This window comes from Mixophyes fleayi, chromosome 8 (assembly GCF_038048845.1).
Source record: "Mixophyes fleayi isolate aMixFle1 chromosome 8, aMixFle1.hap1, whole genome shotgun sequence".
NCBI classification, from domain to species: domain Eukaryota; kingdom Metazoa; phylum Chordata; class Amphibia; order Anura; family Limnodynastidae; genus Mixophyes; species Mixophyes fleayi.
The window spans coordinates 9,595,322-9,622,951 of record NC_134409.1 but is presented as its reverse complement, the minus strand read 5'-3'; the positions used below and the strand labels follow the sequence as shown (position 1 = coordinate 9,622,951).

The following is a 27,630-nucleotide window of genomic DNA, read 5'->3' as shown; positions in this document are numbered from 1 at the left end:
ATGCTGCATAAAACAATATTTTCTATATAAGAACTCAAGGAAAAAGGAGAGCATATTATAGTATTATTTAGGTGGTTCAAATTAAAAGTTGCTCAGAACTTGACTGATTAAACAACTTCCTATTGGGGGGGGAGGGGGTCATAAAAGAGACAAGCATTAAATTCCTGTACAAAATTAAAATGGTTCTAACAAGTGGGGTAGCATTTGTGCACAGTGGTTAGCATTGCTGTCTCTCAGCGCTGGGGTCATGGGTTTGATTCCAACCAGGGCCCTATCTGTGTGGAGTTTGTATGTTCTCCCCGTGTTTGCGTGAATTTCCTCCAGGTGCTCCGATATCATCCAAAACTCCGAAAACATACTGGCAGGTCAATTGGCTTCTGACAAAACGCACCCTAGTGTGTGTGTGTGTGTAAGGGAATATAGACTTTAAGCTCCACTGGTCCAGCGAATCAATTATTACATACAGCGCTGCGTAATATGATTGGCAAAATAATAATAACAAATTAGTGGCACTTAATCCTTGAAAACATGTCTTATACCAGAAGTAGAGTCAAAGTATCAAGGGCAGAGACGTTTCCCTGGGTGATTAAATCTGTGACAAAGATTATCTTACCAGTGCTGGATCGGATGTTTTGCCTCAAGAAGTCCCCGCTTGAGAGATACTGCAGCCCGAAGTTTTTGGCAATTCTCTGGCACACTGTTCCTTTGCCGGAGCCTGGAGGACCCAGAATGACAGCTCTCAGGAGTTTGGACGCCATCAGAGGAGTGTATACACGTCTGGGAACTCCAGCTCTTACAGGGATCTGCGAAAGAACCAATAGGATGAAATATTCGGTTACAGCCTCTCTCAGTGTCCCAACCCCTCTTAAGATGCCAGAGAAAAGTTTAATGCAATTAACCCTTCTTACTCTCAACTCCAGATAATAATGCATTCTGCAATACTGCAATAAGTGTTCAGGATGTCATAAACATATTATTTGACACTGCACTGTAATCTGCAGAGAAGTATCTAATGTTTCTGTAACTACTGTGTTTAAAAATTATTTGGCATTGAATAATATAAAACAAGTTATATTATAACTTAATAAGATACAAGTCTGGTAGTGTATTACAACTTTATTTAAAAGTAAATCTGCAGCCTGACAATGAAGATTAATCACTACTGTTCTGCATATAGGTAGACAAGGTAAATGCAACAAAAATGCAACTAATGCAATCAAATAGTGGCATTGATTAATACAGAACATTACTAGGGGTTTATGTTAATACCTTATTAATGAGTCTTTAAAATTGCACTTTACTGCTTTGATTGACGTGCACTGATAAGAACTGAGCTTAGACATCATCAGATCATCGTTTGCAATTTGCAAAGTCCCAACTCACCTCCTTTGGTCCTCAATATTTCTGCAATATAGCGTGTAATATCCAGCTGCAATGGTTACATTACATATCCCCTGCACATGCAGCCTTATCCTGACTGGTAGCCTTTAAGGGAGAGAGGTGTCTGTGGTACAGGAGGGGGAGTGGGGCTACGACGCCCAGCGGAGGCAGCTCCCTCACACATCAGCAGGAAAGAATGCTGGACAATTGACTGTACTGGCAAAAGACGCCCAGCTGCTCAGCATGCTGGGAAATGTAGTCTTATTGTCAGGAAACAAAACACATACCTATGGGACAGGGAACTACAACTCTCTGGCGCCCTCTTGAGGACAATTCCATGAACAGCCGTAGCTGAAAAGAGAGATTTTGGGTCAGTATATGAGATGTTTCCAATTCTGTCAATCAGCCGAAGATTAGACAACAAGAAGATACGGTCCTGACAAATCAAAGGAATACACCTCTCTGAAAGTTATCACCACTTCTCTTGCTGAAGCCATTTCTCAATATAAAAGTGGCCAACTGTCCCTGTTTTCAATACTGACCAACGTTACAATAATAATTTTATTAAAATGCCACTCTTACCATCTGAACTTATATGAATGACAAATATTCTCTGTACAGCGCTGCGGAATTGGCGGCGCTATATAAATAAATGGTGATGATATAATACGATGGACGTTATAAGTTGCTATTTATTGAAGGGCAGTATTCAAAAACTATAAAAAAAAAGTATGCAATAACCAAATTCAGGAAACATGACATGCTGGGGGTTGTAGTACGCCAAGGTCCCCTGTAAGAGTATTGCGTGTGAGGCACTTGGAGGCAACGGATTTGGAGCAAAGTGGCCCTGGGAAGCTATTTAATGTTGGCAAGTGTCATATAACAAGCTGTGAAAGGGTTAATCAGCGCAGCCCTCTGGCGGATGGTGTTACTTATTGTAGAATTTCAAGAAACTTTAAATGTCATTGTTTTCCTTCAATGTATCAGTTGGATCGGGATCATAATTTGCACATTCTGGATTTAGACAACCTGCTATCAATGTGACCTGACAGTGACATAGTGCCCAGTTGTGACACACAGACAAGCTATTTATGAAACATTAAACACCCTGATGTGTTTGAGCCAAACTCAAGTTCCTTAGTGGGGCAATAGAGAGGTTACATTATAACAGGATAACTTGAACATAAAGTAGGTACACTCAGGGCCGCCAAGAGAAATTTCGGGTCCTGGTACAGCACCTTCATGGGGCCCTCTCATAGCCGCTAAAAGGGGTATGGCCACACTGGATTGGTGGCTCCTCTCACTACACAGACAGGCATGGGCCCCCAGGTAGACCCTGGCCCCAACTCCACCCCCTCTCGGGGCCCCTGGGTACACCGCATAACCTGGCAGAAGAGCTTGGGACACGTGTATATCATATCTATGGTTCAGGACATGTAAGGATTTCCTCATAACGAGATACGATGCGCTACTCAATGAAAAGTGTAGGTTCAATGAGAATCTTTCCAGAATCTTCAAAGTTGTGATATTAAAATGCTTTCAGTACTCCAATCCGGGCTCACTTGGACCCAGTATCCACGGCCACAAGAGTTTAATTAGAGTTTAAAATAGTACGGAGAGCGCTGGATAGAAGGAAAAAAAAGCTCCAACAGATCAAGTACAAATATAAACAATAAGATAAAGGTATAAACTGCAATTACAATCTGTTTACCGATTTAAGGCTTGGTATCACTATTGTCGATATGGAAAATTGCAGGTTCTGCTGGGGGCCGCAGGATTACTGCCATAAGGAGGGAACCGCCAATATATCAAATGCAAGTTTGATAAAACTTGCATGAAATGCACTTACAACGTCTTAGTGGTTAGACAGCAGTTTTGACAGTGTCTGATGATCGTATTGGTTCTGAACGATCAGCCAGGCTGCACTATTCCCTATGAGCAGAGCTCTTTTCATGTTGAGGCTAAAACTAATAAGCTCTGTCCTTGGCGCTCTAAACGAATTCACAGGCCTCCCTTAGGGAATAACTGGGGCTGCTCTGTGTTAACCCTTTTGACTGCAATATGGTAGATGAGTAGATGAATATGAATAAAAAGAATTATGCTTCCGCTTTGGGTCCCAGCTAAACAAAGGTTGAAAACCATTGCTCTAGGGAGCGAGTGCCTTTCATAATAGTTTTCAGATGCCCGTGTTTCCCCACTTTGAACTGTGTATGTACCAGGATGTGGGCTTTTCGTGGGCTGACCCAGAATCCCGATCAGAGCATGGAAAATGCATCAAAAGCCCGTATGTATTGTTTATGCCTTGATGCGCCAATTAGTGGTGGAAGTGGGCTGGTATACGATGTTATGTCATACCGCCACGTCTCCTACTGCCTTCATTGTAAAACTATTCCATTCATTTACATTTTCCATACTGCCGCTTATAAATTTATGCTTTATACTTTATGATTGTACATTAGCCACCATAAAATGGGATCTGTATTGTACAGCGCTGGGGTCATGAGTTCGATTCCCGACCATGGCCTTATCTGTGTGGAGTTTGTATGTTCTCCCTGTGTTTGCGTGGGTTTCCTCTGGGTGCTCTGGTCCTCTCCCACACTCCAAAAACATACTGGTAGGTTAATTGACTGCTATCAAAATTGACCCTAGTTTCTCTCTGTCTGTCTGGGTGTGTGTTATGGGATTTAGATTGTAAACTCCAATGGGGCAGGGACTAATGTGAATGAGTTCTCTGTACAGCGCTGCGGAACTAGTGGCGCTATAAAAATAAATAGATGATGATGATGATTGTACACAAACCACCTGAAACAACGTACCTCGTAGCATTTTTAACAAAAAATCCACAGGAAACAATTGACCACGGCCTTCCTCTCATGCTGAGGTATCCACTCCCACAATTTATAAGATTTGCATCCGCCTTGTCTGCCGTGATTTGGGACTATTCCACTGTTAGCAAGTATGGGAAGTCTGTATTGCACATTAACCAACAAAGAATATTCCATGCTGACGTAGTATTGTACATTAGCAACTATAGAATGTGCTCTTTATTGTTCACTACCCACCATAGAATCTGGTCTGCATTGTACTCTAGTCACCATGAAGTTAATCTGTACTATTATTATTATTGCTGTTGAGTTTTAAGACACCACAGTTTTCTGTAGCACCAGAGTGTATTCTATATTATCCAGCTGAGAACTTTGTCTGTATTGATCTCTAATCAACAGAGATTGGTGTTTTATCGTATAATAACCAATAGGAAGCCACCAGGAATGGGTTTGTTTTGTATACTAGCCACCAAGAAGGTTATGTAATGACACTACCGCTGGAGCAGCCCAAACAACCCCTAATGGGGTCTGGCTGGCGGTGAGGGGGGCCCACCGTTGTTAGTCCATCCAGTATGGAGGGCTTACAGAGTGGATCTACCCCCCAACCCCCTGGGTCTGTAGATCAAGAGGTGGAACATGCCTCTTTTTTAAATTAATTTTATAAATCTGTGACATCATGTGCATTGGTACAAGCAAATGATGTCATTACTTTGGGAACAAGAATATGACATCACAACCCTAGAAACAAGCCTATGGCATTAATTCCTATTTTTTAACAGATGCGTTCCTATTGTCTTACACTTATAAACAGAAGTCTAGCAGCATTTTATGCCCTGTTACATGACAATATGTACAGCTCCCAGTCTGTCTATACTGCATATATCCCCTCTGGCACAGGACCTGTTTTCACTGTGTTCTGATGAAAATAACGTTATTTATTTACAGCCAGTAGGTAAAAGCCATTCAGCAAACAAACAGCATGTACTAGGAAATCATACATAAGTAACGAGATGGACACAAATCAGCCCACACTGTCCATGTCAGCAGCAGAAGCGCTGAGTGTAGAGGCCGATCTCTGAGTCGTTAGGACGTCCAGAAACACTGTGTACACAGAGATCAATAACTGCTGTGCTCACATCTGAGGAATACAAAGTAGCAATTTATATAGGTTATGTATAAAAGATGCAACAAGATACAATTTTTTGTTTTTTATTTTCTTTTTTTTTCCACCCTATATATACAACGTTCCTCTGCTCTATCTGTGGCTGTGACGGAGGTCAGTTAGTGTTCTGTGAGTTGAGACACAGTATAAACCATAGAGACAAACTAGGCATATGTCTAAGGTAACGCTTTTCAGTGGGCGAATAGACATGGTTTTAGGCTAATTTTACCAACCACCTATTTTTCCAGACCAACAACCCCATTGGAGTTATCAGCAGAGGTACGTGGAAGCAGGGTCGTAATTAGGGCTGTGAGATTGGGTGCATCACTGAAGGGGTGGTGCAGTTTATGAATATTTTAGGTCAATTGGGTTAATATTGAGGGCAAGGGGGGCGGCAGTTTTCCTTCTCATCCCAGGTGCTAAAACTTTAAGTGACGGCTCTGTTTGGAGGGCAAAATTACTAATTTTGGATATATTCACTCACATAGGGCATAGCTTTAACTCCAAAAAAACAGCCCTACCTATGGGCACTCCCGCTGTATTGAATTTTGGGGGGAAAAAACAGATTTGTTTCCTCTTATAAGTACGAACGATATTAATCGCCCGTACCATTCCACAGTGGAAATATTTAAAGGGGTTGTCCACTTTGTAGGAAATTACGTAGCAATTTAGTTTCCTTTTCACCAGCATCGGCCCCCGATGCTTTAAAGTATGCAGAGAAGACAGTGTGAAGGTGGAGGGTCGCAGCCGTCCATTCATAATGCTGTAGATGGGAGGAGTCTGAATGCTGCATCATATCGGATTGGCTGGAGCTCCTGTCCAATCAGCTACCTCATTCACTACAAACCTCTGAGAAGTGCTGATTAAGAGATGACGGTAAGGCTTTGTGTGAATGGAACACCGTTGAATTTGTGTACAGCAACTTATCTGCTAATAGTCTATAATAAAAAGAATCAACAATAATAATACAATAATAGATAAAAAGAATCAACAATAATATAAAGAATCAACTCTAAATGTTTCAATTTTGCAATTAGTAATGTTGGCAAACTATAAAGAGGGGGTGTTGTCCCATGATTTTGTCCCAGTAGATTTGGGATCGTGATCTTCCAGTTTCTCCTGTTTAAAACTATTTAAAAAAATAACATACTGTGAAGCAAAAGTGATCAGCAACCGACGTTCTCGGTTTGTACCATAAATCGCTGTTTCAAGACTTCATAAAATGTTTATATCTTATTCCAATCCTGTTGCTTCATCTCTTAAGGAGGATTTTTCAGCTTTCATTTTTACAAATAACACAGACTTGGAAAAACTGTTATCTGGAAAAAAAGAAATGAAAATAGAATAATATATAACAAATACTCTACTGTTTGCTTTTCACCAATTTAAGAAGACGCGTCTGTGAGGAAACTCTGAACAAAGTTTACAATGTATCGACAAGTACTGTATTGTCAGTATAGGACGGTCCTGGAAACACAATGGGCCTCACTAATGAAGCAAATTGGATGCGTAGTGGAAAACATCTTTGTCTAGATTGTCTTTCCAGCACTCATTGGTGTCCGCCTACTCTCTGCACTCGGGGAGCCATCTCTGCAAACTAAAAGTGCTCCTAGGTGTGAAGAGAGGTGGAAAAATCTGAAGCAGCGACTGTATAAACCTCACATCACAACTCCAACCTTCACTTTAGTGTCATTACTTCCATTAAAGTTTTATTTTTTTTACATTAGACAGAATGTGCTCAGAAATTCACTTTGTCGTTGAAATTAAAGTGGATGGTGCAAAAGGCACCCCATTAAACATATAGGACGATTCCCCATCACCAAAACTAAGTCTGTCCACAGAGTAGAAATAACTGTGCTCCCTCTACACCAAGTTTGAAGTAGAGGAACTAGGTACACTGGTATCCCTATGTCATACTACGGCAAGGACTACAGGTTCAAGCATGCCCAGACTGCCATTAATCATTTGGAATGCTGGCAATTGTAGTACAACAAGCACCAGCATAACCACGGCTGCCAGCATGCTGTCACTTGGGGAATCACAACAATCTCTTTATTTATGTTGACATTTTGAAAGTCTACTTTACAATCCTGTCCACATTCTACATGTCGACATTTTAACTGTGTCGACATTAATGACTGTCGACATCATGGTGTTGACATTTCGACTACGTCCCACAAACACAGCCACCTTGCTCCATAAACCAATGCACCTTGGAGAAAATGTAGGCCCACATGAGCAAATTGAGGCGCAGTCTGGTGAATGAGGCCCCTCCTGAATGCATTGATTCCAAGCTGCTAGTTTTTGTTTCATTTTTCATTCTACATTTTAGTTTATTGCCATTTTAGAATCTTGATCACCAACAAGAGCATTAAATTGCCTTACACAAAAACCCACTACCGTTCAGTTCATAAGAGAATGCCTGCCCTCCCGCATCCTGGGAGTCCGAGAGACCTATTAGGAATTTCAGGAAGTCTCATGGAAATTCAGGGAGAGGTGGATCCTATCTTCCCTTTAATTTTTCACAGACTCATTGGGTGGGAAATTTGCAGATCCACATCATACTGTCTCTAGCAAATCAAGACCATCCCCTTTCCCTTTGTCCTGTTACATTCCTATTGGCTATAACTAAACACTCATGTTGCATTCTTACTGGCTATTCCTGACCCCTCCTGTTGTATTCCTATTGGCTATTCATAACTCCTACTGTTACATTCCTATTGGCTATCACTAAACACTCATGTTGCATTCCTATTGGCTATTCCTAACCCCTCCTGTTGTATTCCTATTGGCTATTCATTACTCCTCCTGTTGTATTCCTATTGGCTATTCATAATTCCTACTGTAACATTCCTATTGGCTATCACTAAACACTCATGTTGCATTCCTATTGTCTATTCCTAACCCCTCCTGTCTGACTCCTCCAACGTCTGCGCATGCAGCAAGTTCTCAGCTGTTCCAAATGTGCTGGAGGACTGAGGACGGGGTCTGGGGTCTGGCATATTGCTATTTCAAGCTTATTTTTTATTGAAATATATACTGTACTTTATTTTTTTAAGATATAAAAAAAATACTTTTAATATGACACTCAGACATTGCATACCGCATAAATCATCATCATCATCATCACCATTTAGTTATATAACGCCACTAATTCCGCAGCACTGTACAGAGAACTCACTCACATCAGTCCCTGCCCAGTTGGAGCTTACTGCATAAATGTAATACACTCAAGTGCAAAAATCATCCACACATTGTAACAGAATACATCAAATTAAATTATAGTGATTTACACTCATTTATAGAGTACCACTCTCTTAATTACACCCCAATCAAACAAGGAAAATGGAAAGCGTTATAAATGACCCCAAAAGGATTCAAGCCTTCCTATTAGTGAATAGATTTTATTGCCATAAAACTACAGTGAAATTAACATTTTTACTCAATATTTTTTCCATGTGAAATGTATATTTACAAATTAAGTTTTAAAATAATTTGTTTCTTTTAAATTGTTTCCTTTAAAACCACTAAATTGACAGAGAAGATATCCTTTGTGAATATTACCGCAAACGGCTTATTTAAAGACCCTTAATTTTTACAGCAGATTGACACCTGGTTGGTATCAGGACTGTATACAGATACAGAACAACAGCTCTATACAACACCCTGGAATAATGTTTTCACAGTACCAGTAATAAGGATTGATGTCTTGTATAACAAAGGCTGTGTCTGGTTCAATGTTCTGTGAAGAGAATACTGTATGTGTAGACAATACACAGAGCAATTACAGCGACGGCCTGGGGGGTCTATTGTCTGCGGACTTGGATGATTTCATCATGGGGTGAAGGAGGGGGGGGGCATTTGTTAGCAGTAAACCAGCTGACACTAAGGGTTTGGCTGTATTAACCAGATTAATTTTTTAAACAAATATTCAAATGTATAACAGGGTTCGGGCAGATTAACTGTGTTGTGGGGAAACAGCTGCTAGGTCAAATTTTAAATATAGTTTTGTTATGTTGTATGTGTACCTGTCAACATTCTAAGAAGCAAAGTCAGGATACAAATAATCCCTTCGCATGGCTCACCCCAGCAGCGCCTAGATTCATCCACAGCCCGATGTGCCCAAATCAGCCCCACATTATTGCAAGACCACACCCATTTCTGGGTCAGCAAAAATAGGGATTGTTGGTAGGTATGCATACATACTATATTACATGGATAATCAAACGCAGGATTTGTAGAGAGGGGTTTCCATGCCACACCACCAGTGGGCGTGGCTAACATGTTTTGGGGGCGTGGCCATAATTTTAGACAGTGCTTGGCTGCTCTCCAACTCTTCCTATCCCCATCGTATACACGGGCAATGCTGCGTGCACTACTGTTAGGGGCACACAGCTCTCCCTTTTCGAGCAGAGCCGTGGGCAGCTGGACATACCTCACAACTGTCCCTACAATCAGGACAAGGTCCTGAGTGTGTCAGAACAGTTGACAGACTGTCCTGCTCTCTCCTACCTGTTCTTGCTGCTTTCAATACTTGTTGGGGAGAGATGGCTGTGAACAGTGCAGACAGAAACGATCTGCACACAAGCTGCAAAGTGGCTGGTAACGGGGGCAGGGTGCAGCCACCTCAACCATACAGTACCCCAGGCTGGGAGGGGGAGTTACCAGGCACCAGAAACCCCCCCCCCCCCTCGGTTTGCCTATGTGAAGTCACTGACATTTTTTTTTAAATACTGACCAATTGCACTGTATCACTAACCTAATTTTACTCCATAAAGGGTAAACTCCACTCAAAGAGGATACAAGAATGATGATGTCTAATTAACATACAACAATTAATGGAGTAAGTCCTGATACTTGAAGCAAAATAGTCAGTTGGAAGACTGAGACATGGCTATTACTGGTTCCTGGGACTTCAGAGAAACAGATCACAGTTTCTTCCCATGGTTACAGAACTTACTAAAGAGAGTCTCTGCAGTATGTGAGTACACTCAGCCTCCCTACAAAAAAAATATTTATGTAAATGTTAATCACAGGATTTTCACACTAATTCCCTGCCCCAAAAAGCTAAAAAAATACATTTTATTTTAGATTAGGGTCCCTATCTTCGAGATAATGGGCCAAGACTGAGCAAAATGCATGCCATTAAAACTAGCGGCTATGATCCAATTGACGCCACCACCACGGTGGTATAAAAGACTGTTTTCCACAATGAAAAGAGCTCTAAAACAGGAACACATGTGCACTCTCTATTCTCTAAATCTCTTCTCCAATTAAACACAATTGTAAATTTTGCACAGAATCAAGTGCATTACTGTAGTAGAATGCAACCTCCATGGATCATTCATACCTGCCCATTTCTGATCAGCTCATAAAAAAACAGCCATTTGCTCCCATTGTAATCAGTGCCATTGTACCACGCTAACCTGCACGAGTCTGCAAGAACAGTGGCATGATGACTTTACGAGAAATGGGTGTTTGCAGTACATCTAATTTGCTTTCTCTTTGTAAGCTACTCTGAGAATATAATACACCAATACAGAAGTGGAAGTTGCTCAATCAATTTATAGGCTCATAGCAGGTGCTTGAAAGGGTGGGGTTATCCTAAAAGAAACAAACACACAGAAATTTCCCCCAGCACACTGCTATAGCCAGCAAAAGACCACCCTATTAGCAAAAGCGCCTTGGCGTGGCGGATGGCTTTAACATACATTTGCAAATGTGTGCAACTAAGACTTTTGCATTTTTATCTACAGTAGAAATGGCAGGTCTTTTGCTGGCTATAGCAGTGTGCTGGGGGAATTATTGGTGTGTTTGTTCCTTTTAGGATAACCCCACCCCCTTCCAAGCACCTGCTATGAGCCTATAAATTGATTGAGCAACTTCCACTTCTGTATTTGTCTGAGAGGCATGTTGGTGTCAGTAGCTGAGGGGGAGTACTGGTGCTGAATTGCTGTTTGGAAGCTTCTGGGGTACCTCTTTGGTAAGTTAGCTCTCAATTTAAAAACACATATACGTATGGCCCAACTATATTGGACTCTCATTGTTTAGAGTTAGGACCACTCTATTAGCAAAAGCGCCGTGGAGTGGCGGGTGGCTTTAACATACTTTTGCAAATGTGTTCTATATAATGCACCAGTCAACTTAATTTCAGAATAAGAGCATATAGGAGTAAACTCTGCACTTTAATAACATGATATTTAGGACACCTAGTGACGTGGACAGTCTATCAGGCACTGTTATTAAAGGCTAAGCTCGCCTGTGGCTGGATCAATTAGAAATAACTTATTATATAAATTTATTTTACTTAGTGACGCAGTGTGCCAAAGTTTATCGTTGCTAATGTACTGAATTTTGTATTGGAAATGTACTGATGCTAAGTTAGAGGAAATTTGTTTCTGTAACTGTCTGAAGAAAGGAAATCTCACGCTAATTAAGCCTTTTTCATCTGTGCGTGACCAATACTTTGTTAGCCTGAATACACAGCAGGGGATCATTATCTTTTACCCTGTCTTGTTAAAAAGATGCAAACTACATGAATAATGCAAGTAATTTAGGAAATCACAGATTGATGCGAATATTGTTAAATCCAAGATTAGAGAATATATTACATCATGATGCTAAATATCTGATGTAATATATCAGACTTTGTAGTGTCAGCTTGAAAGGGGTCTGGGTTACACCCTACCAACATGTGTGTCAGAAACAGTATATAAGAGCTGTATTTTAACTGTATTATACCATCTGTACTTCTGGATGATCACTAGTACCTCCAATTAGTGTGTAACGGTACTTGTAAGGACCCCTTGAGCAAATAAACATCACTGCTTGAAGATTCTGCCTGGTGCCTATTGCCTGCTGTATCCTGTAACCAACAGATAAGAGCTTACACTCAAATCGGTTCCCCGTCTGTCCTGAGTAAACTCAGTGTCTCCGTGTCAACGCTCTGCCCGCTACCCAGCAGTCCTGATCCATAGTAAGCGGTCAGGAGGTGCCAGCCAACCCACAACAAAGAGGCACTGCAGCAGCTGTACCAGTTACCCAGTAGTGAGCGGTTCTAGGTGCCATGAAGGAGCCTGGTGGTGACAGCAAGATTCTCTTACAACTATTGCAAAGTCGGCGAGCCTCTGGTGGAAAGGTGACATCAGTAGGCGTGGTCAGTTTGGATCGATAACTTGTAAGCGACCACGATCTCTCTGTAGATCTTTCTCCTGGTGTGTATCGTTCCGAAAGCAGGATGACTTTTGGGATTTATCCCTACCTTTCTGGAAGTAGGATAATTGCATATAATGGAACTTCAGTTCCTGAGCACAGATAACCAGGGAGGCTCGTTGAATATGTTTTCCCTGTGAATGTAATATCTTGATGCACGGTGTGCAAGGTCCATCAGACCTTAATAAAAGTGTTCGGGCCATTTGTTGATTGGCTTAATAACAAAATAATACTTTGCTTTAGTATAAAATATTTGCCTAGATATGAATCCTGTGCCCACAATGGCATTACCAGGTAAAGGTCTGCAGGATAAGCCCTGTGGTGTTCATCCAGTACCGGCATCTTTCCTGGTGAAGTCTGAGCGCACTCCTCACCGGCAGACACGAATACTGAGCTACGGGGATACCTGGTATTGTGACATACCGCTTGAATACTAATATTAGTAGCATTAATATAATTACGGATTATAACTTCAAGCAAAAAAATAAATAATTCCAATTTATAAGGATAGGAAAAAAACTATAACCATTAATATTCACAACATGATGCATCCCAATTATAAAACCACCATGGGAACTCCCCTTCAGGTTACTGTGGCAACAATAGATGTTTATTGCTCCCCTATGAACATAAACCAGCGGAGTACCACAATAATATAACAGCACGTGGACCAGTGATGACTTTCAGTGCTGTCAAGCACAGTTGACAAATTGCCACTAGTAATAATGTCATTTAGAGTTCTAAATGATTACAGCACCACACAGCGCAAGACTGATTTATATTAGTCCTGCTGTCCATGTCTGAATAATTTATGACTCTAAACTACATGATTACTTCCATCATATTTTTATAAAATGTCACCAACATTCAAAATCAGTTAGTAGTAAAATGACAATTTTTTTCCCCACTAGATGAAGTTCCTCCTTGTTTCATTTTACTTCCTAATTATTTATAAAAAGTCATCTAACTCCATCCCCATGGTGTTCTGCAATGCTCTGCATGCCAGGAGATTCTATGATGCATTCAGAATCATGCATGTGAGCTGCAGCTACAACATAGTCCACCTGTGTCTCCATTTACAGGGCTGAGCTCAAGCTGTGTGCATTGCAAAATTAATAAAATGCAATATTTAATCTATAAAGCAGTTTGTGAAAGCATTGGGCTCCACATACAAATGCAGAGATAGATGCACCTCAGTTATAAGCACAGGCAGGGGGGACAACACTTCACCCTCCTACACCCCAGCACCCACCCCAGTGCTTCCAAGCCCTCCCTCATTACAGCTCATGTGCCTTTTGTTATTTTCCTGTCATGAGACCCGGAAGTTTTATATTTCCATCACATGGCTGAGAGATTTAATAAAAACACAAAAATGGCGACAGTCACGTTATTCCTGTTGCGTCACCAGCTTCATCTGCTGCAAACCAGGGTGCAGGGCTGCGGTAAGAAAGGGGGCCCCTGGCCGGGGGCATGGGGGTGCACAGCAAGGAGCAGAGAGAATGGGGGGCTGTATAGAATTATTATTATTATTATATTTCCCTTCTGCTTTGCACTCCAGCTGTTATACAGAGACATCCCTCATATTAGTCGGTGCACTTGCTGGGTGGGTACCTGCTATTTTCTTATATGATTATATCATGCATTATATTGCACCAGATTCTGAGCATGCAACCAGTCTGCGTTATTATGGATTATTATTATTATTTATTATTACTATTACTTTTATTATTTTTGCACGTTTATTATGCATTTGACTTATTTGGGGGGATCCTTGTTGTTGATGCCAGTTTAACCCCTTGCTGACGGGGATAGGATTGCACCGGGGCTTGCAAGGGTTAAATGCTGGCATTCAACCCCCTCTTTTTTCCTGCCCACCGATTGTAAATATAGCTTAAAAAAAGTTGTTTACATGATAGATCCTACAGGAGGGGCCGGGAAGGGTGGACTGTGACTGGATCCAGGGCTAGGAGGAGTTTGGTCCTCTTCAGACTGTGGGTATGTACATAGCACGAAAACACTGGTAATGTAACTCATTCCTTCCTGCATTCTCCTGTAATTAATACTTAATTACCTTCTGCATTACTCTTTTTAATGGTTTTCTTTGCTGTTGTAGTTTTGTGGCAGTTTATGTTGCTTTCCATGTATAACTGTGACAGTTGAGCACATATTGTGCAATGAGACAGGGGGGGGGGGTTGAAAGCTGTCAATCACTGTTAAATTTGTCCTTTGTTACAAGTCTTGTAGCCTTAATGTCAATAACTTTTGTTTTGTTTGTTTCATAAACAGTTGCATCTGTAGTATCTATGCTGGTTAAATATTCCAGGATGAACATCGTACTAGCCGACATGGTAACAAATTTTCTTTCCTTCACGGCCTGCTTATTTTTTTTATTATAAACCGTTGTTTAAATAGCGCCTGTTTTACAGTGGTGCAAAATCTCAAATATGTTTTGTTTTGCTGTAATGACTTGTACTGCCTTGCTTGAATGTCAGGGAAGCTGTTTATTCAGAAGTTGCTTATTGAACGCTGCCATATTTCTTTTTCTTCTCACTTTCCTTTGCTCTTAGTATATAAAGCATTATACTGCCAGCTTTTAGAGAAACAGTCATGGAATCCCTAAGCTGTAGAAGTGATTATAACTCAGACATTACCTATAATATCACTTTCATGTGGATAAATATGCCTCTTACATTTAATTTAAATACTGTGTTCTTCTAGGGCTTAATTCAACCTTAAAGGATAAGTCCAAATAAAATAATTTTTGGTACCCAACATAACCCCTCCGCCTCCAAGAACAAGCAGAAATGTAGAGTTTCATGCCAAGGGAATTACCCACCGTCTGTGGTTCTGATGTCATCAATTCTAAGCAGAGTTGTGATGTCATCGCTGCAAAATCCATTAGAAAAACTTGTCTATTATACTGAATAATGTACCCCGAAATGTAAATTGTTATGGAAATTATAAATCACCTATAATAGTCTCTTTACAATTTCCAATAGTTGTGTGTGTGTATGTGTGTATGTATATAAATGTATATATATATATATATATATATATATATATATATATATATATATATATATATATATATATATATATATATATATTTTTGGTTTTTTTTGTTTTTTTCAAGACTTTAGATAACCAATATATAATTTTCTTTAGTCTTTAACATGCTTATATTATTAACCCATATTCTGTCCTTCTTCAGAGTTAAGTAAAAGTTGTTTTTAATCAGCTCCGTCCCTTCCCTTACTACTCCTTGGAAGGCAGCCAGACTTTCATGCTGTGGCTTATAATTTAATGTCTCATGCGCTTATGATAGCTCCTAAAATAACCCTGCAGGATGAGTACAGTGGGTGAGCACCACACGCCAAAGGAATGTTTCAGTTCAGCCATCACTTTGTTTGGTTATTGTGTATCCCAGAAAGTGACACCGGCAGATACACCCATCTGTGTAATATTTAGTCAGAGCGTGCCGGAGGTTGTAACAGGAATCTCTGAATCATTTGGAGCAGGTTTAGCAAACAGTATCTCGCCAGCGGTTGTGGAACTACAAGTTGCAGTATGGTTGGCAAACTAGTGCATGTCCTCCTGTAAAAAGTGGCAGAGGGTGAATTTGCACTGTTACACCACCCCCCCCCCTGCATCTTTCCATAGAGATCAGGGATCAGACTGTGGAGGTTCTGTCCCTCAGTTCACCTATCCAAAAACCTAACAGGCGTAACAGAAAAACTGAATTAATAATATTCCCACCCAAAAACAGAAGCTTCCTGCCTGACATTTCTATTTCTGTTGATAACATGACCATAAATCCCACCCCGCAAGCTCGCTGCCTAGGTGTTATCCTTGACTCACAACTATTTTATTCCCCACATCAACTCTATATCTAAATCATGTTACATACATCTTAAGAACATTTCCAGAATACGCACATATCTGACACAACACACCGCACAAACATTAATTCATGCACTCATCATCTCCCGCATTGACTATTGCAATTACCTCCTTACTGGTCTTCCCAAAGTCAGACTTGAACCCCTACAATCTATTTTGCACGCAGCGGCTAGATTGATTTTCCTTGCAAACCGTTCTTGCTCTGTTGAGCCACTCTGTCAGTCTCTACATTGGTTGCCTGTATTTCAACAAATCCAATATAAAATTCTTCTACTAACATACAAGGCCGTCAACAAAATTGCACCGACATACATCTCTTCACTTGTCTCAAAATATCTCGCAACTCGACACCTCCGTTCTGCACAAGATCTGCGTCTCTCTTCCACTCTCATCACATCCTCCCGTTCTCGGTTACAGGACTTTTTTCGGGCTGCACCCACTTTGTGGAATTCCCTCCCTCGCACAGTAAGTCTTTCCTCTAGTCTTCAAACCTTCAAGCATTCTCTGAAAACCCACCTCTTCAGACAAGCTTATGATATTCCTCAACCACCATCTTAATCTCCCCTATTATCACCCTCTACACAGCTAACACAAGACTACAACCTTCTGACCAACATTGGTACACACACAGCTCACTCAATACTTTTACCTTTGCAGTCTAGCTGGTCCAGTGTGCAATATGATGTAGCACATGCACTTGTGTTTCAAACTCCCATTGTCCCATGGATTGTAAGCTTGCGAGCAGAGTTCTCTTACCTCTCTGTCTGTATGTATTACCCAGTATTGTCTTATTAATGTATGTTCCCAATTGTAAAGCGCTACGAAATTTGCTGGCGCTATATAAATAAATGTTGATGATGATGATGCTCCTGTGCACAATGGTTATCTCAGTACCCTGTGTGTGTATGTCAGGGACTTTGTAGATTTATAGACGGTATCTGTTTGGTAACCAATTAGTGGCGCTATATAAATAAATAATGTTGATAACCAAGGAATAGAGGCATTTTACATTTTGGAAAGTACAGTAACTTATATCCCTTATATGAAAAGCTCACAGAGGGACATGTATGCATGATATAATATTGTTAATTGGTCCATTTCCATTTCGATAAACAAAAATAAGTTTAATAACTGTATATGCAACACCAAAGTCTTCTGACACCAGCCTCATAACTGTCGGTCTGTGACTTCCTGCTGCCTCCATTCCCCTCCTCCCGTCATGTCACTGCCCCTGTCACATGCAGCCCTGTCCTCACTAACACAATCACATGATTATGTTGTAATATATTATATTAGTGGACAGGTCACTGCCTCCCACAGAAACAGCTGACTCATCTTCTGCTGCTGTGACCATTCCCATGATCTGATTGGCTATGCTGTAAGTATTCCCATGATCTGATTGGCTATGCTGTGAGTATTCCCATGATCTGATTGGCTATGCTGTGAGTATTCCCATGATCTGATTGGCTATGCTGTGAGTATTCCCATGATCTGATTGGCTATGCTGTGAGTATTGTCATGATTTGATTGGCTATGCTGTGAGTATTGTCATGATTTGATTGGCTATGCTGTGAGTATTCTCATGATTTGATTGGCTATGCTGTGAATATTCCCATGATTTGATTGGCTATGCTGTGAATATTCACATGATTTGATTGGCTATGCTGTGAATATTCACATGATTTGATTGGCTATGCTGTGAATATTCACATGATCTGATTGGCTATGCTGTGAGTTTTCCCATGATCTGATTGGCTATGCTGTGACCATTCCCATGATCTGATTGGCTCATAAACAATAATGTGCACAGACCCTGGCCAAACACACCTTAACAATGGCTGTGTATTCGTTATTATTAAAGTGGGGACTGTATTTTAGTGCAGAGTTAATACCCTATAAAGGTTTGTGCTCTATGTGCGTGTACATAACGTTATGTACCCTCTGAGATGTATAGGAATAAATATATGACTAAATTGTTAACGGATTAGTAACGCCAAAGAAATTAAACATATTGCTATACTTTTATATGGTCTAATTCTTTCCAAATGTTCCCATCAGTCCACTTAATTCAGAAGTCGTATGTCATTTTTAAGGGATTCGCCAGACAGAACAATAAAATATAACTCAGTACGTGGTGAAATAGGAGCAGTACCCCCCACATCTCTCCTTCACCCCTCAATCTGGCAGATATTTGGATAATGTTGGCATGCCAGAGCTCATCGTGCCACATAATATTGTTTATAAAAGGATAAATCCACCCAAACTAAAAATGTAAGTTTGGGTGGAGTTAATTGAATTAATATAAACCACCCCACCCTGAAACTGTACTTAATCTTGAATGCACCATTCAGCAGATCCACCGGGGTCCCAGATAGCAGTAACGGTCTTATGCCACACCTTTATGCTCTTAGTACTTGGCTGGTTTCAGTGGGTATCAAATCCCCTCCTTAATTTACCACTCGGGCGTCTTTACGCCAAACAAATTGGCATCATTCAAGTAAAGCTAAACCACAAAAAAAAAAAAGTAATATATGGTAGCTGATCGTATATTGTAGTCAGAAGGCTGTTTTCTCTGAAAATTGTTTAAAGTTGCTCATTGCACATTGCCGTATTTCCATGAATCTCTGTCCAACTCCCCTAGCCACTGAGTTGACTTAATAAACTGCCCATTTAATTGCAAGTATTCGTAGACGACTTTATACTTACCCTCATTATCCATTTACATATGATGATGATACTTGTCGAATTTTCTAGAATCTTTGCTTACACCGGACACTCAGAGTCCTTATCACAGCTGCCAAAGTAACGGGCTATAGAGACTGTGTGGTAAATTGATCAAATCTTCTAAAAAGGAAAAGTGAAGGTGTTGCTCATAGCAACCAATCAGATTCTATCTATTATAGTCTACAACGTAGTAGATAAATGATAGCTAGAATCTAGTTGCTATGGGCAAGACCTCCACTTTTTCCTTTTAAACTGTTTGATACATCTAGCCCTTTGTCTTTATCCATATGCTTTAATGCTTGTAACATTTTTAGCAATGTTTGTGTGATTTATTTGTAAGCTGCCACTAAACGCTTCCTCATGGACTTAAGTGGGATTTAACAGTAAAAACTTCATGAATACACGTGTCTGTATTTAAACAAAAACTTTGGTTCTAAGGGGCCGATTCAGTTGATCCGGTAATATTATTTTAACGTTGCGGTTAAAGTAAAAAAAAAACGCTCTGCATTTACTCTGGAGCCGCGGCCGTTTTCACGTTCTAAATAGTGCAATTCAATTCCAAAACTATAAATGCCTCCCCTGCGCGTGAATCATAGGTGAATGCGAATGTTACGGGATGAGAGGGGAGGGTTTAACGCTACCATGTTGAAGCTTTAATCTGTTGGGGACATTTTATAATCTCCGGCAACATCTAACTGTCATCTCTGGGTTTTCTGGTCATTCCCTTGTGACTGCATCGGATCTATGAGTATTTAGCAATTTTTTGCAGTGAAAATTTCAATTTCATTACATTACACTTCCCATTTTTTATTATATTGTAAAAACACTAAAGTAATTTCCAGTTATATTCATACCAAAGTACCTAAAACACATTACTACAAACATATATACATAATAGGATGGATTTGTAATCTTTGGAAAAAATATTTACTTGCTTTATAATGCTTTTTTTTTTTTCAGTTCTTTGTAATTTAAAAAAACAAACAATACATTTTCAGATTTTCAAAACATACTTTGTTTATTTTATTACTTTTTTGGGTTTACAATTTTTTTACCCGGCCAAGAGAGGTGCGAGATAAAACTGCCTATTTGACAGTTTACATTGCCAGGTTAAAATACAATTGAATAGCCCCCTTTAGCTTTAGCCTATACCTTTAATATGAGGCTCAAACCCGCAGCGATATACTACCTTCAGGGGAAAAAACGGAATGTAAGATTTGCAATTGAATTGCGGGGAACATCATCGTGCTCCAAAATGATACAAAATAGCGTTACAATCGTTTAACGCTGTGTTATCCTTTCAAGTGAATCGGCCCCTAAGTGTGGACAGTGAAGCCTTTATCCTCCTGCATGCTCCTGGACAAGACATGTCCCGTCTCCTGCCACTGGGGGAAAATAGCGAGGCCTAAAGTCTGACCGCCTGCATCATTTTCTCGATGCGTCTTCCAAACCGCTTATCGCCGCCGTCTGACTGCATAGGTGGCACAGCAAAGGGATCAACAGATATCTTCACACCCCGAAGTCTAGATCAATAAATAAATCTCACCTTGCTATTTCTCTCTCCATTTTTCTCGGAGTGTGCTCTCTCGTGGACCTAACCTTAAAATAAACAAATGCTGTGAAATGCTAGCAGCATTTTTTTTTGAACGTCTATATTCTCCATAAATCAATATTTTAAACATAAATACATTATACACAGTTTTGTTGATAGTCTGAGATATGTCAGACACTTTCTCAGTGTCCATCTTAATACATGTATATCGGGTTATTTATATATTCACATATACACAGTGATTGAAGTGTAAGTTTAGAAACTTTCAGAATCTATGTATCAATGTCTCATTTGCATTGTGCTTATTTTATGTTCTATACTGCCCTCTAGTGTAAAGACCCAACACTGCATGGAAGACACTTTGGTCTCTGTTCCAATTTGACGACCGAAGCATAGACACTGTCGAAGGATGCTGTGACTGACAGGCTACCCTGGCTCAGTTATCACAGTGCTGATGCTGTCTACTGTAAAAGTACAGTACTGTGATAACTGAAGGATGGCAGCCATCTTAACTTCATGCTCCCAGCATGCACTGGAAGACGACACACCTCTATCTTGTTTTGTAATGCTCCGGTACACATCTAACTGTATCTTTACGTTCTCCTGTCAAACACTGTATGAAATTAAATCTGAATCTGGTTTGGTTTATTCGTTCACAAAGCACATGCTGGTTTTTAATGTATCCTCAGAGAGTCAGTGTATAAAGTGCACAGTAATTTGGATACAGACATGTCTCAGATTGAAGGGAGTGCAGAGGATCAGAGAGGAACTAGGAACATTTTATTTCCAGCATTGTAACAGAACAATTACTGTAGCAAAGTTCCATCGTCTACTTCTCCTTGTAAGTGTGTTATACATTTCTGCAACTTTAAGAATGAAGTGATATGGAGATGAAAAGCAGCAGTCACTGCAATGTTACACCTCTACCTGTCTCAGTATTCAACAGTGTAATAACCGATGTATCGTCTGTTACTGCACATCCCCCAACAGACTCTCAAACTTCCACATTGAAAATTCATATTCTTATCCATGTTAACACCTGCACACACTTTCACTTATTCACTATATTGCTCTGTCCACCAAATACTAATATATTTACTCACTATTCACAATGTGGTTGCTGAATATTCATAGATGTAAGCCATCATTTCACCCTATTTTATGTCTACCCAGAATCCTATTTATCCTATACGTGCATCCTGACCTACGTCCGCCAACTCCAGTTTTTATCTCAAACCCTCTTACTATTCCTAGGTCTTTCTTAAAATAGATCTTTTATTTCCCATTTGCGTGTCACTTCGATTCGTATTATAGCTGCCAGTCATAGGTAAATATTTTATGCTTAATTCCACTATATATGATCCAAACTTTACTTGTTTACATCCTTTTGTCACCCCAACACTTACCCGTTCTGTCCATTATACTCCACCCTCTATTTTTGACTCTCCCTCTTCGCTTGCCCCCCATCCTTCCCTCTACAAATCCATGTCCATACTTTACCTGTCCCTAGTGTACATAAATGCACTGGCCCGAACTCTGATGTGCTCCTATGCAACCCTCCAAATTACCGCCTTTCTCCTCACTCATAGTTTTTCTCCACAGTACAGCAGCCATACAGATCCACAGGTCCAGCTCTTCAGCACCAGAGAACTCCATCTACAAGACACCACATGCGGGGCTCCACGACAGCAGACTGCTAACTCACTCTTTGGGTGATTTAATTGCGCCGCGCACATTGTCTGTAATTACGGTAAAACTCCGCTCATTTTTAGAGTGGTGAGGAACAATGAGCAGAGATTTCTACGATATCTCTCCTGCAAAGTGTCTCGAGAATGTTTCCGAGACCCTTTGCGGCCAAGTGAATTCCCCTCTTTATGTTGTATATCTGCAGAGTGGGCCATATCTGCATTAATATATGGAGTGCATTCACTATGCAATGTTTTGTTGACTAGAGGTCACTCACAAGTCAATTAAAAACTTGAGACAGTTGTCACGATTCAAAAAACTGTTTCTCATTCATCTACGTAAGATATGAAATTCTTATGATCGCATGGAATGTGATTGACCCTGGGGGATGAAAGCCAACAAACAGGTTATTACACAGCTTTTAATAGAGCGTCAGTTTATATAGAACCTCTAAATCACATGTAGGCAACTTGTGGCTACCCTGCTGTTGTAGAACTACAAGTCCCAGCATACTCTACCAGACTGTTTCTACTAAAGATGCAATGATTTATCATTATATTTTTGTTTGGTTATAGCTCACCTTTGGCGCACCTCCTCTATGCTCATACGCTTAGGGGCTTGTACATACAAGCATGTTAAGAGACTTTGCTCACGCCACATTCCAGATGCAAACGACTGTGAAAATTGTGCAGAGTTTGGGATCATTGATCCTGTGCTTGTACATCTCTGCTGTTCTCACCAGTGACAGTGTGATCCGTAGTTCAGTGCAAATTAGCCCCAGGACAAATCATGTTGCCATGTCTGCAGGGAGCACACTGACGGGTTGGGTACGTTTTCCCGACAACAGTGTGAGCGACAAATACTATATAGACAAAGAAATTCCGATTACAACATGAGCTAAAATGATGAAATGCAAACTTACGATAAAAACACCCAAAGCATATTTCCGATGAGTATCCATGCAGACCGCTATATATTGCGAAGATACAGCAAGGTGGCACTTCAGTTGTACGCTGTCAAATAGAGCGACTTGGACATTTCTAAATTTAAAGCGACAATGGCAGGACCTGGCAACTCTACCATTTATTCTAAACCTTACATTAAGTGGTAGAGTGGCTGGGTCAGGGAGAGGGGCAGTCAGTCTACAGTAAGGGCGTGCCAAGCTCGAGCGCACGCAGCAACAGCTGATTCAAGCTTTGGGTGTCTCTAAGGTTCGTGATTTTGTGGTCGTATCTCTTGCACCAGCTACAGGTCAGATGATAGTGCAGAGCGATGGTGATGTCGGCTGTGTGTGCAGCTACAACATGTCCTTACAATTAGGAGCAACTGTAAAAATGCATTGTATGTACATTAGGCAATAATAACATCCTAATAATAACACTGATGTGAATGAGTTCTCTGTACAGCGCTGCGGAATTAGTGGTGCTATATAAATAAATGATGATGATGATGATGTATGTCATGTAAGAAAAATTGAAAAAGCTTTTTTTAAAAAAAAATCATGAATGACTATATTATTAACAGGTGACCACTATTGAATAGTTGTCTTTACATCTGCTCCTTGTTGACAACCCCCCCTGCACAATACATTTGTTTTGTGTGTCTTAATGAATCAGTCTCAATATGTGCAGATCATAGTTCTTCTGTTTGTTTGCAGAGAAGCCAGCAGGGGGCAGTGTTTATATCACTAGCAGCACTTTTAAGAAATGTCTGAAAGTGACTGACAGCAGAGGAAGGGAAGGTTCAGGTAGAGTTACCAGATGAGCTGATTACAAACCAGCAGAGTTTCTAAACGTAAACTGGTTACACAGATGTAGATCTGGTCGTTTGGCAGACCACATTTTCTGTTCTCCCTGATTAAATCTATTCTGATTGGTTTCATTGTATAGAAGCAATATTCTGGTCACTAAATATTTCATTGTTGGACAAATTTGGGCAAGGATGACCCACTAGATCCTCTCATGTGGGTACAGTTTCACAGCGCGCTGATACACGGTTTAATATGTCCCCGGATAATACGGTTATCTGCCAAATTTAAGGTAAGATTTTCTGTCTGTTTAAAAGCGTTCTGACCTGTTGTAAGAGTGATTTATACTGCTGATATCACAATGTGTACCAGATTTTCGTTTAGAATGGGCTATGGTTCTCCTTTAACAGCAGGAATCCCATGAAAAAAATCAGCTGTGTTTATTAACATAAATCTCTGTAGATTGCTATAAGGAAAGTGTAATTTTTTTTTTTTTTTTCTTCAAGCTACTATTGATTTCTGATTCTGGATTACCTTGTCAACCACAGTCACATAGCACATAATGTAGTGAGCAGAGAAACTTTGGAACGCCCCTCTGAGCTCTGTCTGCGCGGTGACATCCTCCTTCTCCCCCCTCTGCCATCACATGACCTGCTGAGACTCTGTGTCGCAGACTGTCTCTGTCTGGCAACCGTGTTTGACAAACAGAGAGCTTTCAAAATGGAGATTAATGATTTGCCGTGGGACATCTAAGCATAATGACAGATGCATGTTCAAAGGATACTTTACTAGCTATTTGAAGATGGAAAAAATGTTCTCTGTAGGACTGCTGCTTTAAAGGAAGACACATCTTATTTACAATCCATAACATGTGTAGATAGAAGTTATTGTGCAGAAAGAAACGCGTTTCCCCACATATCATTGGGATCTGTCATATTCTGTGCTCAGCAAATCTAAAAACAACATAACCATGTAATAAATTATCATGAAACTCTTACGTTTGTACCAAGCACTAACAGATCATTCCTCCAGCAAATACCTTTGTTCTTACTCTGTGACATAAATGTCCTATAAATCATTATTTATATATTTTTCAGCATTATTTCCCATGAATGTAAATTGTGAATCGAAGCAGTAAAGAATCACATGACGGGAAAAGCATGTACTAAGGAGAATGTGATAAGAATATGATACAAAACAGGTGGTAGATCTGTTTTATAAATGATACATTGTAACAGCGCCTCATCCGTTGGTCACTGAACATCAGCATCACCAAGATTCTTTACAGATTTTTTTTTTTAGATTTTTTTTCTGTCTTGAAGGGAAAAGCTTTATTATAAAACTGCACAGTCTTTATATCAACATTTATAAATATCTACCATAAAGTTTTATCTGAAAAAGATGAGATAAGCACAAGATCCTCCTGGCCTATCACACCAATTTTATAAAACAATGTGCTAAATTATTAACCCATCCCTAAAATTATAGATTTGTTCAGCTGTATCCTAGAGGGGTGTTAGGAAGGTGGTGGGAGGCAGCCTTTTACCCAATGAAGGGTAACGTTGTTATTCCCAAACCAGACACTGATTCTTCATCATGTAGCAGTCATAGGCCCATATCAATATTTAATTTTTATTTTACAATTTATTTTGGCAGTCTAAACTCAATTCTTCCGAACTTGTTTCATTCAGATGAGGTAGGATTTATATCTGGTAGACAAGCATCCGATAACACAAGGCGAACAAGAGATACCATCCATCACAGTAAGAAACATCCGGCCCTCCTGGTGACTCTTCGGCACATTGTATAGCCGTTCCACCCTTTGACTTAAATAGGATTCTCGGGCTAATTTTTATTAGCAATATGTGCTATACTATGACCTCTCTGCCACAGTCCCTGCAAATGAACTTCTTGTCAGTTTAGGATCTTTAATGGCATGAGACAATGATGTTTCCTTTACCTTTTTAATATTTTCATAAATTATCTGCAGCCACACACAACGTAAAATTTCTCTTTATGCTGATGTACGACTATCAATTACGAGCCCTTGGTCATCTCTTCCAGTTTTTGTTGATTGAAATAAATATCTACACCTCAATATCTGGCTAGAAAATGAACTCTGAAAAAGCACAGTCACTAGTCTTTTATATTCCTAATCATATACAATCTACCACCGAAGAACTCTACACTTTTTTATTGATTTATATATTTTTTTAAATGGCAGGCACAAAAATGTTAAATATTTTTTAGAAATATATATCACGAAACAGTGCCATAAGCTTTATTAAACTAATCACCCAGGTTTGCCGATCAAGATTAAAACCAATGTTACCTCCTGTGGTGTGCGAGCGATTTCGAAAAGTCAATTCCGTAAACATTATTGTGCTACTTAGGCTTCTATGTTTATTTTTGTACGTTACCTGTTTGGGTTATTCCTAGTGCCTTTAAATTCCACCAATGTTATACCTTGTTTTTTATTTGGACAGTTTGGTGTCCCCGGATAAATCCAACAACATACGAATAGGTTAATTGGCTGCTTTCAAATTGACCCTAGTCTCTGTGTGTGCGTGTGTTAGGGAATTTAGACTGTAAGCCCCGATGGGGCAGGGACTGATGTGAGTGAGTTCTCTGTACAGCGCTGTGGAATTAGTGGCGCTATATAAATAAATGAATGATTATGATAAAGTGTTTAATGGCATCTCCTGTCTTTAGATAAAGTATAGACAAATAGACTATTCAAGCGCCAATCTTGAACTTCTTCAGCCAGTTTTACCGATCAGCCCAGCCAAGTTTCCTCAATGAACATATCTCTCTGTATGTTCCGTGTATATTAGAAAAGGTTTAATTCCCACAATTTTCCCAGAGTTGAGCAATACGGGATTGCTGATAAAAGCTCTCCACGAATTACAACGGAAGGCCGACCTGGCGGAGGTCTTGGATGTGGAGGAATGGGCTATGACAGGAGAAGATCCTGCTAATGGCTCTGTTTGGGCCAAGACTAAGGAGGATACTTCTAAACTACTGTATTGTTGGTACCTAAAACATTACAAAAGATTTACCCCCACCTTCTCGGACAGATGTTAGAGTGGCTGTGCTGAATTAGGGTCCTTTTTACACATCTGGTGGGGATGTCCTAAACTCACTGACTTCTAGAGAGGTATAACATTCTATAGTCTCTGATGACTTCTGCAAATATCTCACTCCACTCACCCCCCTTTATTTTTCATTTACCATTTTACTTTTACCCAGGTTTTGGTTATTTATTAATTTATTACTGTGAGTATTAATATGGTTTTATAAATGTACTAAACATTCCTTTTAATAAACATGTTCGAAACATTGAAGTTTATCTTAACCATCACCTGAGTGAGAGTGTTTGTTTTTTTGTTTTGTTTTTTCTCTTCTCCCTTTCTTTACTTTACACTTTGAAATTTATTTTTCT

General features: G+C 40.0%; 1 protein-coding gene and 1 long non-coding RNA gene across 2 annotated transcripts in view; one reads left to right on the top strand and one right to left on the bottom strand.

Annotated features, from left to right (window-relative positions):
- The window catches only part of AK4 (adenylate kinase 4), a 42,566-nt gene extending 41,000 nt beyond the window's left edge, over nucleotides 1-1,566 (bottom strand). Inside the window, exons 1-2 of the mRNA XM_075181833.1 lie at nucleotides 1,384-1,566; nucleotides 614-803 (exon numbers count right to left, since the gene is read on the bottom strand). Of these exons, the coding sequence (XP_075037934.1) occupies nucleotides 614-758 (145 nt within the window). The 5' untranslated portion in view covers nucleotides 759-803; nucleotides 1,384-1,566. The remainder of the gene's footprint in view (nucleotides 1-613; nucleotides 804-1,383) is intronic.
- A 12,372-nt stretch (nucleotides 1,567-13,938) lies between these two features.
- LOC142098907 (uncharacterized) lies at nucleotides 13,939-27,543 on the top strand. The gene is made up of 5 exons (XR_012678454.1): nucleotides 13,939-14,021; nucleotides 14,138-14,182; nucleotides 14,496-14,574; nucleotides 14,866-14,927; nucleotides 21,086-27,543. It is a non-coding gene; the product is annotated as an uncharacterized LOC142098907 (long non-coding RNA).
- The last annotated feature ends 87 nt before the right edge of the window (nucleotides 27,544-27,630 follow it).